This window comes from Thamnophis sirtalis, unplaced genomic scaffold (assembly GCF_051295495.1).
Source record: "Thamnophis sirtalis isolate CommonGarterSnake01/CBP01778 unplaced genomic scaffold, rThaSir2_p1.2 scaffold_1, whole genome shotgun sequence".
Taxonomy (NCBI): Eukaryota; Metazoa; Chordata; class Lepidosauria; order Squamata; family Natricidae; genus Thamnophis; species Thamnophis sirtalis.
In genome coordinates this window covers 150,137,857-150,155,141 of record NW_028261381.1, presented here as the reverse complement: position 1 = coordinate 150,155,141, position 17,285 = coordinate 150,137,857, and the positions used below count along the sequence as shown (strand labels likewise).

The following is a 17,285-nucleotide window of genomic DNA, read 5'->3' as shown; positions in this document are numbered from 1 at the left end:
GCTTCTGCAGGAATAAATCTCATCTTTGTAAATTCAGGGTAATCCAAATACATCTTGGCACCTGAATAACCTTTCAAGGTCCTTTATTGTTACTCTGCCAAGTGCTTGTCTGTTGCATATTCCTTAACTGCTGATTCCTTTATTTCTGATAAACAATATTAAAAGATCGAATCTACTCACTATTTCAATATTTTCATTGTCGGTTCTAAAGCCAGTTGCTGTACCTGGTCTCATTAGTTTGGTCTTAATTATAATTGTAGTCCTGTGTTTCTTTGTCTAACTGCGCTGTCATGTGGTATGGACAGGGATGGCCTGGAGGGTCCCAGGACTACGAAGGAAATGGGGAAAATGGGGTAGGGAAAGGCTGAGTCTCAAAGGACCTCGGCCTGGCTGGAGCAGTAGGTCAAAGCCCCAGGCTCCCATGTTCATTGGGCTTGGAGGGGGAGCACTCTATGACAAAGTGCTAACTTCTAGTAGTACAGGTGAACTCTAGTGTTAGAGCCGAGGTGGCGCAGTGGTTAAATGCAGCACTGCAGGCTACTTCAGCTGACTGCAGTTCAGCAGTTCGGCTGTTCAAATCCCACTAGGCTCAAGGTTGACTCAGCCTTCCATCCTTCCGAGGTGGGTAAAATGAGGACCCGGATTGTTGTGGGGGGCAATATGCTGACTCTGTAAACCGCTTAGAGAGGGCTGAAAGCCCTATGAATAGGTATATAAGTCTAACTATTGCTATTTTGTTTGTAAGGAAAAGGTTTCACATGAAGCTGAAAATGTTTGTGCATTTTAAACACACTCTCTCTCTCTGTCTCTCTCTCTCTCTCACGTTAATTAAAATAAGTAAATGCTAAAGGAAAATTTTCAGAGATCTATGAAATCCAATTACAATTCTCTGACCTATCTTTTTGTCTTGAAAAGATAAAGTATCGTGATAGCTGCTGTACTTTAGTTTGCATATCATTTTCTTGCTATCTCAAGTACAAACCCTTTAATATGTTCCAGGAATCCAAAATCTGACCTGGGCATATGGAAGCAATATTTTTATAGTACTATAATTTTCTCCTTTTGGTTTTTTTGGGCAAAGCGTCTGCTCAGGTTATTGCCTGTAAGGACAAATGTTAATATTGGCTACAGATTTGGGCTTGGACCCAAGAAATGAAATTCTGCCTCAGCTAGAGACTCCCTGGGTGATCTTGATCTGTTTTCCTTCTTTTTTATCATTATTAATAGCTTGCCTCATAGGGATATTATGAGAATGAGTGATCTGAGGAAAGAAAACTATTCTCTGAAGCTGCTCTAAAATGGTGATCTAAGAATAATGAATGGAGTATGGAATTTTATCCTATAATGGAACATTTTTTTCAGTTTTCCAGTATTCAGTTCTCTCTCTCTCTCTCCTTCCCTGCCTCTGACTCCTCCCCCCCCCCTCACTGCCTTCCAGCTTTGGGTAAGCAACCATTAGAGATTCTTTGACATTACAGGAATTTATTAAGCTTTCTTGGTAGGCTTCCTTTGCAATTCTTAACAAAACCTCCCAGTCTATTATGCTCTAAAAGTACAAGCTGTTATTATTTATTAAATTTATATGATTTCCATCACCCCGATAAGGCGACTCTGACTTGACAAATGACTGATCTCTTTCAAATCAGTCAATATAGTATGATTACTCTAAAATAATAAAATGTAGTGTTGTTCTATTTATGTCTCAGTGTTTATTGTAATCTTTGATTTGCTTGTTCAATAATTTCAGTTAGCTGGAATCTAGTTCTTAAACATCCGATGGATAGTAAATAGAATTTTGGATTTATAGCATTTCAGAGGGTCAAGATTCACTTGACAAATTGCTCTTCTATGAGAAAAATGTCTTTATCTATAGAAATATAGCATTCACCATCCTAAATGACACGTTTGGTTTTTGTGCTTAGCACATACAAGTCATCACTGCTTATCATGGTACAGCCCAGGAATATGTTCTTTTTACACTGGTTTTGAGTAGGCTTTTGATCAGAAATAACTCCTCTATTATTATAATAGAATAACAGAGATGAAAGGGACCTAGATCTTCTAGTCCAATCCCTGTTCAGGCAGGAAACCCTACTCCATTTCAGACAAATGGTTGTCCAACCTTTTCTTAAAAAATTCCAATGTTGGAGCATTCACACCTTCTGGAGGCAAGTTGTTCCACTGATTAATTGTTCTAACTTTCAGGAAATTTCTCTTAGTTCTAGGTTGCTTCTCTTCTTGATTAGTTTCCATCCATTGCTTCTTGTCCTGCCTTCAGGTGCTTTGGAGAGTAGCTTGATTCCCTCTTCTTTGTGGCAACCCCTGAGATATTGGAAGATTGCTATCATGTCACTTCTTTTCATTAAACTAGACATGCACAATTCCAGCAACCATTATATAATTTTTGGTTTATGCTGTTGGGCAGTGATAGGAAGGCATACATTTTATTATACAAATAAAATGTATTGACTCTTATCTATACATTAACATAGGTTCAGCCAACTGCAAGACTGTTAAAAGTGAAAGGAACTCTTCCCAAGAATTATTTAGTTTCTTCTTCATCAGAATGCTTTAAGAGAGTTAATAGTGCTCAAAATTAGGTGGGCAATAAGAGGAAATTCACAAACATGCAGACTTAACTATATTCACTTATCTGGATAGAAACCATTTGCCACTGTGCAGAACACATTTGGATTGATGTTGATTATTGTAGGCAATATTTACCTTTTTGGATATCATTCCCCACTATTTGGTACTTTTAAGGAAAAGCTAGAAACAAAAATCAGTGTCCTGTAGCTTGGTCTCACACATATTGCCCGTTGGGAGATAACACTTGAGATATTACTTTCAGGAGCTTGTCTGAACATCCCAAAGGTGCTTTTCAAGAGGCTTTTGGTTTTTCTTTTGTACCCTTCTCAATCTGTTTTTGAGCCTAAGGGCTTGGTTTAGGTATTATTTCCCATCATTTTTACTTACTCTATCACTGTAATAGCAAACCTATGGCACGTGTGCCCAAAGTGTCACGCCAAACCATGTCGCCTGGCATGCATGGCCTTGCCTGTTTGTCATCTGGGTTTCTGGCATGCATGCAAGTGTGACAATCAGCTTTTGTTTGTGTGCACGGCAGCACGCCGGCTGAAGTTTGGCTTTTCCGGAGCGGGATGCCTTCACACATGCGGTAATGCCGAAAACCGGCCTGCACATGTGGGCCAGCTGATCTTTGAGCGTGCATGTGCACTAGAACCCACAAGTTCAGCTTTTCTGAAGCGCGGCCCCAACGAGAACATGCGTGAGCGTTGTTTCTGCGTGATCTTTTCATCATCACTGCTCTGTCAAATCACAAGTGCTCCAGTGCCAAAGGAAATTCTGTATGAGTAAACTAGTAGTTTTAAAAATAACAGACTTAAATTACAATGGGGTTCTCCAGATATGTTGATCTGCTATTCTCATCATTGCTCATTACAATATCTAATAACTATGCTGATTAGATGATAAGCATTAGTTTTTGATTGGATGCAGTAAGGTCATTGCTAACTGAACTCTTACTTTTTTCTTCTTTTTATAGATAATAATTAAAAAGTGGTCAATTCCTTGTCCTCTGCCACTAACCTTTGCTACAGGATTCTCCCAGGTATATAAACTACTTTAAATCTGAAATTTATTGTTGTTGAATTTTCTGCAGGGCTTTTATTTCAAGGCCACCAAGTGTTGCACAGCAAAATGATTACTTGAACAATAATTTATAGTACCTTGAAATAGAACAGATGGTTTGCTGAACTAGAGATATAGTATATATTACTGTATCACTAGAAGTGCACAATGCAAGATTATAGGTTTTACATACAACATACCTATGTCTTTTCCTCATTAATTTATGCAGATGCATTGGACTACAAGGAAACAGATTCTGGAAAGGAGCTATCCATCTGGAATAATTTATCACTGAATAAGGGTGACTCCCCCACCAAATATATATATATATCTTAAACCATTTCTGTTTTGTTGGTAGTTGCAGTAGGCTACTACATGGTTTTGAAAGTAATTGAGGATTACTTTAAAATGATTAGTATAAATGTGGCCTTAATTAAATCGCCTTTGTAAGATCACTGGTAGGAATTTGAAATAGTTTTTAAATTATGTAATTTGAACCGAGCTGAGGTACTTTTTGGGTTTTGTTTTACATAGGTTTCAAACTCTACTGGGGACTGTAATGCACAACTGTTTAATTTCTCCAAAGAGGTAATCTAAAATATTTTAACTGTTTAAAATAGTTTACAAAAATGTATTGAAGCATTAGAATTACTGATAGAAGAAAATATTTGTATCTCATGAAATGTGTGATTTATTAGAATTATGAGATTGGAATTAGCATTAGAATTATCCAGAGATTCTCAGTATGACTGTCTTTGTGTATAAGTACTTCCTAAGGATGATAAATGAATTGGGAATCTGTCCCAAATCTGAAGTCTCCAGTGGAGAACCTCTTTAATGTCAGCTAGCTCTCCCTTCCCCCTAATCTTTTACACTGATAAAGCATTCTAGTTTATTTTTTAAATGGATGCTTTGCAAGCTATAAAGCCTTCACCACAATTATTATTTCCAATAATGTCTTTGAGTCCTGGATGAACTCTGCAAGTTTTCTTAGAAAATAAAAATTGTGGGAAACTGCAGCCCAGTATTTTAATTGAAGCTGTATTCACCTGCCCAGAAAAAAAAAGATTAAAACATAGATAATAGGGCACACAGAGCAACACACTGCCCCACAACATTTTGTTAAATGGGTTTTTTAACTCATTACATTTGTCATCCAGCCATGTTATGCATATATATGGTGTGTGTGTGTGAGAGAGAGAGAGAGAGAGGAAGGGAGGGAGGGAGAAAGAAAGGCAACACATATTTCTGTCTTTCACAAACATATTCAAGGCAGCCAAAACCCCATAGTAAAACATAGTGGAACCAATACAACTTAATTGTTGACATTTTTTTCCCAAGTGTTTAAAAATAAGTTTCAAACATTTACAGACTTTATTTCAACACTGTTTTTGTTGCTTTTTTATTAGACTGCTTATGCCATTCCAACTATGGCTTTCTCATTTCTCTGCCATACATCAGTACTGCCAATTTATTGTGAGCTCCAAAGGTAACATTTAATTTGTAAGTGCAAACCTTTAAAAAAACAGAAGTAGAAGTATTGAAATTTGGAAGATTTATTTCCTTTTTAATCTAGTGTGGATGATATTGAAAGAGGCCATTTAGGCTCTTGAGTGCAACTTACATATTAACATTCACAAATAATAAAAAGAAAACTTTGGAAGTTATCTGATTCCAAAATTACTTGGGCAGCTTACACTAAATATTTAGGGAATGGTTCATTAAGCAAAGAATAAGGCACAGATCTCTGATAGTCCTTGGTTGTTTAGTGCCTAAGTGTATAAGAAATGCTTATGTAAAGGTGCTATCTGGTTGGTTTGTGAACCAGTAGTTAACCAGTTTGTGAACCAGTAGTTAAACTGACAACCTAAAACTGTCAAGCGTGCCTCCTTCAGTAACCAAGAAATAAATCCTCCAACTCCATTGTTTGTGGAAATAAAAGTACTTTTACTGGTTATGAATAGATAGCAGTGAAGTAAAGCAAGGTCTGAGTCAGAAAAGCGCGAAATCATACATATCAAACATTTGCCCTGCCCCCTCCCTCCGACCAGCGCCACCCCATTGCCCAATCTGCAATAGCAATAGCAGTTAGACTTATATACCGCTTCATAGGGCTTTCAGCCCTCTCTAAGCGGTTTACAGAGTCAGCATATTGCCCCCAACAACAATCCGGGTCCTCATTTTACCCACCTCGGAAGGATGGAAGGCTGAGTCAACCCTGAGCCGGTGAGATTTGAACAGCCGAACTGCAGAACTGCAGTCAGCTGAAGTAGCCTGCAGTGCTGCATTTAACCACTGCGCCACCTCGGCTCCCTTAGGTGTCATGTGGGCTGCATCTCCAAGAACCATCATCACGTTGGTATGCAGGACGGTTAGCCTTGACCAGGTCCAAACATTGGCCATCAGCATGCGCAGAAGATGGTGAGAACAAAACTCCCTTTTTGACTGTCACTCCTGTACCATATTTTCCCATCCCAAATACCATGCCCCCCCTCCTCGTTTCCATGACAGCTGAAAGCAACCCAGCAAAGCAGAGGCTGGCATCCGATCCTCCTTCAGAAAGAGATATCATCCCTGCAGAGAGAGAGAAAAAAACCAATTCAAAATAACAATATAAATATTAACATCTATCCTAACATCAAGGCTTATCAGGATAATTGGTGTAGAACTTCTGCAAACGTCTGGGAGCCCTAACATGAAATTTGTCGACCCATTCAACCTGGGAAGGGGGAAAATGTTTCCAGGACACCAAATACTGAATGTGACCTCTACATTTTCAGTTGCTCTCCCCCAATAAGAAGAGGAACTGGAGGTGAAGGTTGAGGTGGACGAAAGAAAGAAGTGTGCTCCGGTTTCAACAGGTTCACATGAAATACAGGATAAATTCTTCTAAGGTTCTTCAGCAACTCCAATTTTACTGATACAGGATTTATGATTCTCACAATGGGGAATGGACCTAGGTACATTGGGCCCAGCTTCACTCAGATCACTCAGATAAGGATAAAATTTGCGGCTTCTCTTGAGGCAATTCAGGAATCGGTACAAAGTCCTGACCAAACACAACTTTGAAAGGGGTCATGCCAGTACTGCTGTGAACAAAATTATTGTACGCCACTTCTGCATGCGGTAACATTTCTGCCCAATTATCCTGTTGATAATTGATGAAACATCGGAGGTACTGCTCCAAACCGAGTTAGTCCATTCACAAGCCCGATTAGTCTGAAGATGGTGGGTGGAGCATAACCCTTGAGTGGAGCCAATCAATTTCAGGGACTCCTTCCAAAACAGGGAGGTGAATTGAACCCCCCTGTCTGAAATTCTGTGTTCAGGCACTCCATGTAACCCATATATATGTAAAATAAACAATTTAGCCAATGACTTCACCGACGGGATCTTGGAGCGAGGCACAAAATGAACCTGTTTGGAAAACAGATCGGTGATAACCCAAATAACAGTATTTCCTAGACTTTCTGGTAACTTGACAATAAAGTCCATTGATATCTCCTTCCATGGGGCTCCAGGACGGGCAACACTTTGGTGGTTTTTTGCGCCCGCACAGACGAGACAACTGTCTATGTAGGACTCAATGTCTTTTTTCAATGAAGGCCACCAAAATTGTCTCTTAATCAAATGCAAAGTCTTTACAAATCCAAAATGGCCCGCCATTCTCAAATCGTGGGCCCGTTGAAGAACAACAGGTTTCAGGTCAGCAGGAACATACAGTTTAGCACCAGCCAAGCCAGTCCATCCTTCATGGTGCATTCAGAATGTTTCTTGAACCAGTCATCGGACTCAAGGCCCTCCTTGAGTTTGTTCATTAGGTCCGTAGTCACATCCAAGTCTATTGGGTTTTGGCTCCTGGTAACTATTGGGGCAGCCAGATTTTTAGCTGGGATGACTGGATGAACCACACTCAGCCTAGAGCTGTTATACTGGGGAAGCCTGGACAAGGCATCAGCCATAAAGTTCTCCCCCCCCCCCCCGGGATGTACTTGAGGGTAAAGTTGAAATGGTTGAAGTGCTGTGCCCAACGCACTTGTTTAGGCGACAGCTTACGCGGGGTTTTCAACGCTTCTAAATTTTTATGATCAGTCCATACTTCACAAGGGTGTTTCACCCCCTCTAGGAAGTGTTGCCAGGTCATCAAAGCCCATATGACAGCAAAAGCTTCCTTTTCCCTTATAGCCCATCTCCTTTCTGCCTCTGTAAGCTTACGTGAGGTGTAAGTGCACGGTTGCAATTTACCCTCAGCATTTGTTTGAAGTAATACTGCCCCACCACCATGTCATGGCATCGACTTGTACCACAAATGGTGCATCCATATCGGGGTGTTTCAAAACCGGTTCTGCTGCAAAGAGTCACTTTAATTTCTCGAAAGCGGCTTGACACTCCATAGTCCAGTTCAAAGTCCAGGCCTAGGTTTGGTTTCTCCTTTAGATTTTAGGAGATTTGTAATGGACAGTGAAATGCTAGTGAACGAGGGAATAAATTGACGATAAATTTTTGCAAATCCCAGAAAACTTTGCAATTGCTTATGGGTGCGAGGATGTGGCCAATCAGTAACAGCCTGGACTTTTACTGGGTCCATCTCGATGCCTTTGTGGGAGATATGGTATTTTAGGTAATCGATCTTCTCCTGATGAAATTCACATTTAGACAATTTGGCATAAAGTTCAGTGCCCTGGAGTTTTTTAAGGACTGAGCACACCAAAGTCACGTGTTCATCATGTGTTTCCGTGTAGATAAGGATGTAGTCAAGATAGACTAAGACACCCTTTACCGATGCTCATGCAAAACTTCATTTATTAATTGCATGAAAATTGCTGGCGCCTCCTACATCCCAAACGGGAGTATTCTGAACTGGAAGCATCCCAAAGGGCAATTGAAAGCAGTTTTCCACTCATCCCCTTCTCTGATTCTGACTCTGTAGTAGGCCTCCCTTAGGTCCAACTTAGTGAAAATTTTCCCCTTGCCCAACTGGGCTAACATATCCTTCATGAGTGGCAGAGGGTATACATTTTCCATGCAAATCCCATTAAGATTTTTGTAATTAATACATAAACAAAAGGAGCCATCTTTCTTTTCTATAAACAATACAGGTGCGGCCACCTGTGGCCTAGCTGGTTGTATGAAACCCCTTTTTACGTTTTTGTCAATAAACTTCTGTAATTCCTCCATTTCACATGGGGTCATAGAGTAAATCTGGGGCTTGGGGAACTTTTCCCCTGGGATGATCTCGATGCTGCAATCAGTAGCACGGTGGGGCAATTTGTCGGAAGCCTTTTCACTGAAAACTTCCTTGAGGTCCCAATATTCTTTGGGGATTTTTCTTCCCCTTCAATTTTTTCTTGCGCTGCAGCTGCTAGGTTTGGTTCACCATTGGCTATGTAGGACACCCTTCCCTTCCCCACCAGGTATTTAGCAGAACAAATACGCCACCACCCTTTCCTCCAATTCAGGTATGGGTTCCATTTTCGTAGCCAGGGTAATCCTAGTATGAGGGGCCGATCCATCCCTGGTGCAATGATGAAACTCAAAGTTTCTTGGTGATTCCCCCATCCACATTTCTATTGGTTCAGTTACAAATTGGGCAGCCCCCCCCCCCCTAGCCACTGACCCATCCAACTGGCAAAAGGCAATGGGCACTTTAAAAGTCCTCAGTCTTAATCCCATTTTTTCTACAACTTCCAGGCTAATTACGCAATGTATGCATCCAGAGTCCAAGAGGGCCAGCATTTTCCCTTGGGCTCCAGTAGAGGGCACTTTAAGTTCTACTGGAATGGTCATGGGGCCCGATCAGGGACCTACCAAGTGGTCGTCATTGTAGTCAGTTTCACTTTCCCCAGAAAAAGAGGAGAACTCTTCCTCCCCTTGGTTGGGAGGGAAATCTTCAACAGGTTCCACCCCTTTCATGGCGGTGTCCTTTCATTTCCCCGATTGTCTGGCTTTTTCTCCCCAGCAGCAGTGGGTTTTAGGCCAATTTTTGAGTGGCAGCTTGCTGCTTGGTGCCCCTTCTTCCTACAATAGAAACAAGCAGTTGACCGGGACCTGCTTGCAGACCAACTCTTTCCTCCTTTTGGAGCTCCTTGGTGGGTGGGTGGGAGAGGGATTTTTACCTTTATCACTGTCTCCCCAGTCTTTATTCTTCACATCTGCTGCCAGCTCATACCAGCATTGCAGGTTGCATGGGACCCCTCTATTAACACAGTTCTGGTATATATCTTGGTTCAGGCCATCCATAAAACTGTCCATTAAAGCCTCCTCGCCCCAACCCCACATATGCACCAACAGCTCACGAAACTCTTGGTTGTACTCAGTCACTGGACTTCTTCCCTGGGTAAGAGTTTTCATCTTGGTTCTCGCCTTACACTCAGCTAGCGGGTCATCAAAGCGCTTCCTCAGGGCGGCCATAAACACATTGTAATTCCTCAGCAGGGAGGAGCCATCATTATGCAAGGCGACCATCCAAGCTGCCGCCTTATTCTCCAATGCCATAGTCACAGCTCTCACCTTTGTTTCCTCATTGGGGAAATCTTCTCCAAACTGTTGCATGAAATTTCAGACGTGGACCAGGAAAAATCCCAGTTCTTTGGGGTCACCTCCGAATTTCATGCCAAGAGGAGGAACTTTTGCCATTCGTTGTCAGCGGGGTGGGGGGCTCATGTGGCTGCTGCTGCTGGGTCTCTCCTATCCTGATCAGCTCCGCTGTCTGCCCCCAGGACCCCCCCAGGGTGAGACAGGTCCTCTGCACATCTCTCTTCTTTATCAGGAAAATCAGCTTCCCTCTCAACCCAGTTCTCACGAAAACGCGTTTCTCCCAAGCCTCTTAGAAGAGTTTTATAGCGTGGGACATCATGAGATCCTCTTCTTCGGCTTCCTGCCAGACAGCTGCAGGTCGCCGATGTTGGCTGGTGGTAACTCCGGCAGGAATTTCCTCAGGATCATATCTCTACCCCACTCCCAACAACCACCTAGGCCAGGGTGAATGGATCTTTCCTCCAAGTCCAGTTCTGCCATCCGCTCTGTCTCCAAGGGACATGAGGATCCAGCAGCCCCCATGTTGTCCTCCTGGTCACTGCCTGGGTTGGACATTTCTTTGGAGGTTTTGTTTTCATTGCACTCCCCTCGGAAGGTGTTAACTCCAGGATGAGCGCGAACTGAGACCTTGCTTATTGTCAGGCGTGCCTCCTTCAGTAACCAAGAAAGAAATCCTCCAACTCCATTGTTTGTGGAATTAAAAGTACTTTTACTGGTTATGAATAGATAGCAGCGAAGTAAAGCAAGGTCTGAGTCAGAAAAGCGTGAAATCATACATATCAAACATTTGCCCAGCCCCCTCCCTCCAACCACCGCCACCCCATTGCCCAATCTGCTACTCCCTTAGGTGTCATGTGGGCTGCATCTCCAAGAACCATCATCAGGTTGGTATGCAGGACAGTTGGCCTTGACCAGGTCCAAACATTGGCCATCAGCATGCACAGAAGATGGTGAGAACAAAATCCCCTTTTTGACTTCACTCCTGTACCATATTTTTCCATCCCAAATACCATGCCCCCCCTTCCCGTTTTCATGATGGCTGAAAGCAAGCCTGTGAAGCAGAGGCTGATAAAAACAATGCTAGGTATTTCCCTCCAGGAAATGGAGGGAATGGAGTCCTAACCTTAATGACACTCATGGAGTTAACCCTAGCACTAGGTTAACTTAATCAACAATGAATGCTTGTCTGTATGGAATAGTTCTACTCCAGAGTTGAAAGAAGACTAGCAGAAATTTTGAGTAGTACGGAAAACCGGTAAATAGCATCTATGACTGGCCCCGTGCCCATCTGCCTCTCGAGTCCCAGCTGATCGGGAGGGAATGGGGATTTTGCAGTAATTTTCCCCTGGAGTGGGGAGGGAATGGAGATTTTACAGTATCCTTCCCCTGCCCTGCCCACCAAGCCATGCCATGCCCACCAAGCCATGCCCACAGAACTGGTAGTAAAAATCTTTAGAAATTTTGAATAGAGTGAGTAGTATGTTTTACTTCATCTAGACTAGAAGGAAAGTATATGTTCTATCAGTCTAAGTTATTTTCAACAATTTTCTACAGAACCACAATTGAAAGGTAGCAATTTTCTTTGTTTAGCCTTTTTGACAATTTAGCTTTCATAGTTGTAAGTTATAAGAAAACCATATTTTATCTACATTTTCCTAAGTACCATGAATCTTTTTATATCATGGCAACAGTCACTATCCCTGGGAATTTTGGGGCCAAGGAATATAAAGCCTGTCATGTGAAGATGTGAAGAAGAAATTAATTGAATTATTAAAAATTTAAATCCTCTGAAAGTTCCAAAAAGCTGTTCTCCAGGTCTCTATAATATTCCATCCAAGAATTTGTTCCTTGGGGTGGGATGTAAGGGGTGTGTGTTGAAGGAAGCTGTTATCCATTGGTTAACAGATTAAACATTCATTTGTAGAGATTTGTGTTTCTATGAATTCCTTTCATAATGCCACTTTTTTTCCCCTTTTTGTAGTCCATCCAAAAGCAGGATGCAAAAGGTTGCCAACACAGGAATTGCTCTCAGCTTTCTAGTTTATTTCCTGTCAGCACTATTTGGATACCTCACTTTTTACAGTATGTTATCAAATATAAATTTCTGTTTATTAATAGGCGATAAATAGCAGAAGCCCACAATATGGGGACTCAACATACCAGAGTGGGCAGCATGCAGGCACTTTGATTGCCATCTAATGGGGCCTTCTTTGCCCTGTTGGCATTGCAGTTTCAGTGAGGAATGCAAAGGTAGATCCTCTTAACTGATTTCCCAACATGATTCTCAACAACATGATTCCCAACATGATTGGGTTCCCAGTGGCCATCAATTAACTGTTGGATAGCCTTTTTAGGGCTATAACAACATTGGGGTAAAAGGTTCAACTTCTTCCCTAGCTTTCTGTCCAACATTGCCTGCAATGCTTAGAATCAAAAAAAGTTGTCCTTTCTGCTTTTTATGTCACATAGACTTCTAGAAGTGGGGTACCGATCTTTACCTAGAACAATTACTTGTGCAAATTCACCTCAAGAGAAATGGGTCCCCACAGAGAACTTCTCTCAGTGTATAATGCAAGCTGAAATATCAATGTAAATACATTAGCTGTGCCCTAAAGTAGGTTTTCCAAGTAACATTTGTTAAGCAACAAACAACAGTAATGAACATCTGAAAAAAACAACAACTAATGTGTGTTGTAGCTTCACGCTTTTCAAATTTACAAATAGAAACAATTTCTAGACATTTAGTCTCTAAGCTACGAATTCAATTGCCAGCATACGCTTTCTTTGACTACAGAACTATTTTTGTTTCTCTGCCTAAGCGTACCAAGATAACATAGAATATTTAGATAGTTTGGGTTCATGTGGCAAGGGAGGATGGAAAATTGAAATAACTGTAATTGTAAACATTGTAACAATGAAACCATTGTTCATCTTGAGAAAGCATAATTGATTTTGAAGGGATGAGCTTGGCTAGTGGCTGATGGCAGCCTCAAGCATTCCTGAAAATTGGCATCCAAATATATATTGATCTACAACATTCACACATAAGTGTTTATGTTTTTATGATGTTTATATATACCACCTTTTTCATCACATACTGTATATTAAATCAATCCAGTTTTCACAAAAGTGAAACAGTCAAACACACTTAATTAACTTGGTGCTGCTTATGTAAAACATTCCAAAATCCATACAGGAATATCTTTATTAAGCCCACATAAATTTTCTAGAATAGCGGTAGACCTTTGAGTTTCCATGAACTCTTAATTAGACAGGTTGATTAAAAGCCAGGAAAAAAAATTGACAGGGTGGTCAGGGGAATAATGTGGCAGATATGGGACTGATGTCTGTTTCAGTTTATATTCTTAAATTCTTGAACCTCGCTCATTCATTTTTTTTTAAAACTTTGAACCATCTTACATGATGAAGAGATCATGGAAACACAAAAGCCTGCAAGTTTTTGTGATAGCTAAGCCTAAGGAAGACTAGATAAATCTGTGGATTTTAGATAGTTTCTCATGGCTATCTTTTGACTATTATTGCTTTTAAATAAAACAACTATTCGAGCTGAAATAATTCAAATAGTTTTTTTTAGTAAAAAATAATTTGTCTTCTGATGTTTCTTTAAATCTTCCTTTAAAACGGAGGAGAATATTGCCGTAATAGACTGAGCTCCTATGGAATTTACAATGTGAGAATTAGGTGTTGCTACTTAATATACTTTAAATAATTTCAGACCACGTGGATTCAGAATTGCTCCAAGGATACAGCAAGTACTTGCCCCGTGATACAGTCATCCTGACAGTAAAACTGGGAATCTTATTTGCTGTGCTGCTGACGGTGCCTCTAATTCACTTTCCTGTACGTATTGCAAAATATTTGGTTTGCTGGTCTAGCCAAAGTCATTCTTAATTATTTGCAGGCCCTACAAACAGTTTGGCTGCCTTACTCATACTTCAAATAGATCAGAGTGTTCATGTCTTTTATGAGCATTAACAGCAACAGAGGAATGAGACCTAAACCAGTATACTAATTTGTTTTGTGCTTGTTTGAAAAAGAAATAGTTTTAAATTTGAGCTGACTTACAGCATTGCAATTTGCAGAATATGATATTCTTAGAATAGATTTGGTATGCACATCTGTGTGTATTTTCTTTTTGTTTGGCTTTTAAGTTAGCAGGCAGTGTAATAAGTAAATGAAAGCCAGCAAAAATAAGTTTTAATGATATTCTGCAAGCTTATTTTTAATTTATTAGCTTATTGTTAATACAAAACCACAAAACTGCTGCTGTTCTTGGCCTTATCCAAATTCTCATCCTGAAATTTTTGCTATTTGGAACTAAGCAATATAGTAACCCAGTAAAACAATTTTTATTGTTGCTCAGTAGGCAGAAATGGTATTGAGGACATTTCCCTATGGCCAGTTTCCCATTTATACATTCTGTTTTGGAGGATGAGGGTTATAGAGAGGGAAAAGCTAATATATAAGAGAGTTTCTATCCATACGTAGTTGGATTTCTTCCAATGTGTTGGCCCCTGCTGTCAGTCAGTAAGTTTAGTTAGCAATGCAAATGGAGTTACAATCACAGTAAATATATGTGGAGATTCTCAGTCACCCAGGTCATAGTTGTCCCAAAGGTTCTTTTTCAAAAGACAACTGGACTTGGTTTCTTATTGAAGACATTTCACTTTTCATACAAGAAGCTTCTTCATTTCTGAATTAAGACTATTAAGACTAGTTCTGAACAGAAGAAGCTTCTTTGATAAGAAGCGAAACGTCTTCAAGGAAAAACAAAGTCCAATTGCCTTTAAAAAAAACACCTTTGGCTCTCAGTAAATAATTAAATGTTATTTATTTTTTATTATTGTATTGACATGCTTCTTAAATCTTTTTAATTCTACAGGCAAGAAAAGCTGTAATGATGATATTTTTTTCACATCTTCCTTTCTCCCTAATCCACCACATTTTTATTACTTTAGTATTAAATGCAATTGTTGTTTTGCTCGCAATGTATGTTCCTGACATCAGACAACTTTTTGGAGTAGTTGGTAAGATCATGTGATTTTCTTCCTATTCCTGCATTTTGAAACCCATTCACATAGAGCTTACAAAGACTAAAAGACTTTTGTCCTATCTTTTTCCAGGGTCTACCACTTCAACATGCTTGCTCTTTGTATACCCTGGACTGTTTTATCTTAAGATTAGTACAGAAGACTTTATATCATGGCAAAAACTTGGGGTAATCTACTTTTTCTTTTAGAAAAAGCTTGTTCAGTTTGTCATTGTTTTAAGTTGCAGATACAAATTCATGAACTAATTTCTGATTGGTTGAACACCTTGCAAATATGTCATATGCTGGAACTAAATTAATGTCAATAGTGCTAAAGGTATATAGCAATGGTGGTGAATCTTTTAGACACAGAGTGTCCAAACCAAAAGGGACATGGGCGCCAGAGCGCCAGACCCCTGTCGAGCTGGCTGGCGCACATGCGTGCCTCGGACACCCAACAACCAGCTGGCATGCGCGCCTCGGATGGTGCGCCTGCCCACAGAGAGGGCTCTGCATGTCACAGGTTCACCATCATGGGTATATAGCAAGGGTCGATGTACTGTAAGTCAGAATAATAATGTGCACTTCTACATCTAATACTGTCTATTCTAATTTATAACAATTCATGGCCTGCAAACAAAATATTTTCTATTGCTCTTTCTGAAATCCTTTTCACTTAAGGACTGACATTTGGAGTAGGCTTTCTACTAAATGCACTAAAATACATAAGAAATGTGCAAAGGGACATAATCTGGTTGTGTGAAAGATAACTGCATTTGTCTGGACTCTCTTCCTGCACATTCATTCAGTAATCTGTAATTCATTCTCTTCCTTTCCCAACACAAATACAGTCAAATTTATATCCTAAAATGTCGCCATTCAGAAAATTCAGACTGTGAAGTTCAAAAATTATCTGCCATAATTCTGCAATAAATAATTTCATCATTCCTCACCCAGACATTGTCAGTGGAGACCCCTAGTAAATCTATTCAATTGGTTTGAAGTCAATACCATCAGGCATAAAAATACACTCCCCTCCCCACCCCAGTAGTGGAGTTTTCCTTATATGAAGCGCTTAGGGAGAAATGTATCAATATTTGGCTGCTGTTCTGTCTGGGTAACTATGAATTTTTGGCAGATGCTTTTCTGCATGTCTGGATTGCTTCAAATTTTGAAATGCTAATGAAACTTCAGCATGTTTCAGATTTGGAATGAGTCTTTTTTTTGGGAGGAGGAGGCTTGCTTTGATTTGGACATCTCTTGCATCTGCATGAATCAGTCCACTTTGGTTTGGCATTTGGCCAGTTATTTTGCGCAGCTCTCATTGCTATAGCCATAGTCAGTAGACAAGGGCAGTTCTGCTAAAATCATTTCCTAAGTCACAAATCTAGCTTGTTTATTGCAGGGTGTTGTCCTTTTCTCAATGATACCCACACATCCATGTGAAAACATGTTGATATGATGTGTTTTAAATGCAACTCTACCACTATCTAAAAAGTAAAACGATGCCGTTACAATGATTGCTTTAATTAACAAAAGAGTAATTGATTTCTGATTTTAAGATTCTTCTGTTTGTCTCACTTTTATTCACAGGCATGTGCCCTGCTAGTTTTCGGCCTCCTTGTTGGTCTTCTCAGTTTATCAGTAATCATATACAGTTGGGGCCACCATTGAAAGTATTCCTGTCTGCTAAAATCTAGAATTGTACCTAGGAAGAGGTGCTAAAATGAATAATTTCCACAGTGTTTTAAATAAAATGTGCTGAAGAGAGTTGAGTGATAGCATTCTACAGAACTCTGTGTTACCTTGCATATTAACAACTACTTGAAATAGTTGGAGGGATTAATTCAGAGCTCTAGAATGAAATGCTCTTAATTTTTGATGACATCCTGCTCTACTGCATCTTACCATCCAATCCTAAAAAAATCCTTATTGATGTCTGATCTTGATCATCGCCTGAATGAGGAATACAAAGCTGAAATTCAATCCATTAACTCACTGGTTCCCAAACTGGAGCTGGCTGGAGAATTCTGGGAGTTGAAGTCCA

The 17,285-nt window shown here is 40.2% G+C and overlaps 1 protein-coding gene across 2 annotated transcripts in view; it reads left to right on the top strand.

Moving 5' to 3' along the window:
- Positions 1-16,932, top strand: part of SLC38A6 (solute carrier family 38 member 6) — a 47,467-nt gene extending 30,535 nt beyond the window's left edge. The window contains exons 9-16 of one of the 2 annotated variants that reach the window (XM_014071986.2): positions 3,566-3,631; positions 4,186-4,239; positions 5,061-5,140; positions 12,170-12,270; positions 13,925-14,049; positions 15,092-15,236; positions 15,333-15,427; positions 16,832-16,932. In XM_014071986.2, the coding sequence (XP_013927461.1) occupies positions 3,566-3,631; positions 4,186-4,239; positions 5,061-5,140; positions 12,170-12,270; positions 13,925-14,049; positions 15,092-15,236; positions 15,333-15,427; positions 16,832-16,912 (747 nt within the window). In that variant the 3' untranslated portion in view covers positions 16,913-16,932. The remainder of the gene's footprint in view (positions 1-3,565; positions 3,632-4,185; positions 4,240-5,060; positions 5,141-12,169; positions 12,271-13,924; positions 14,050-15,091; positions 15,237-15,332; positions 15,428-16,831) is intronic. The other variant, XM_014071994.2, reaches the window with a different exon arrangement.
- The last annotated feature ends 353 nt before the right edge of the window (positions 16,933-17,285 follow it).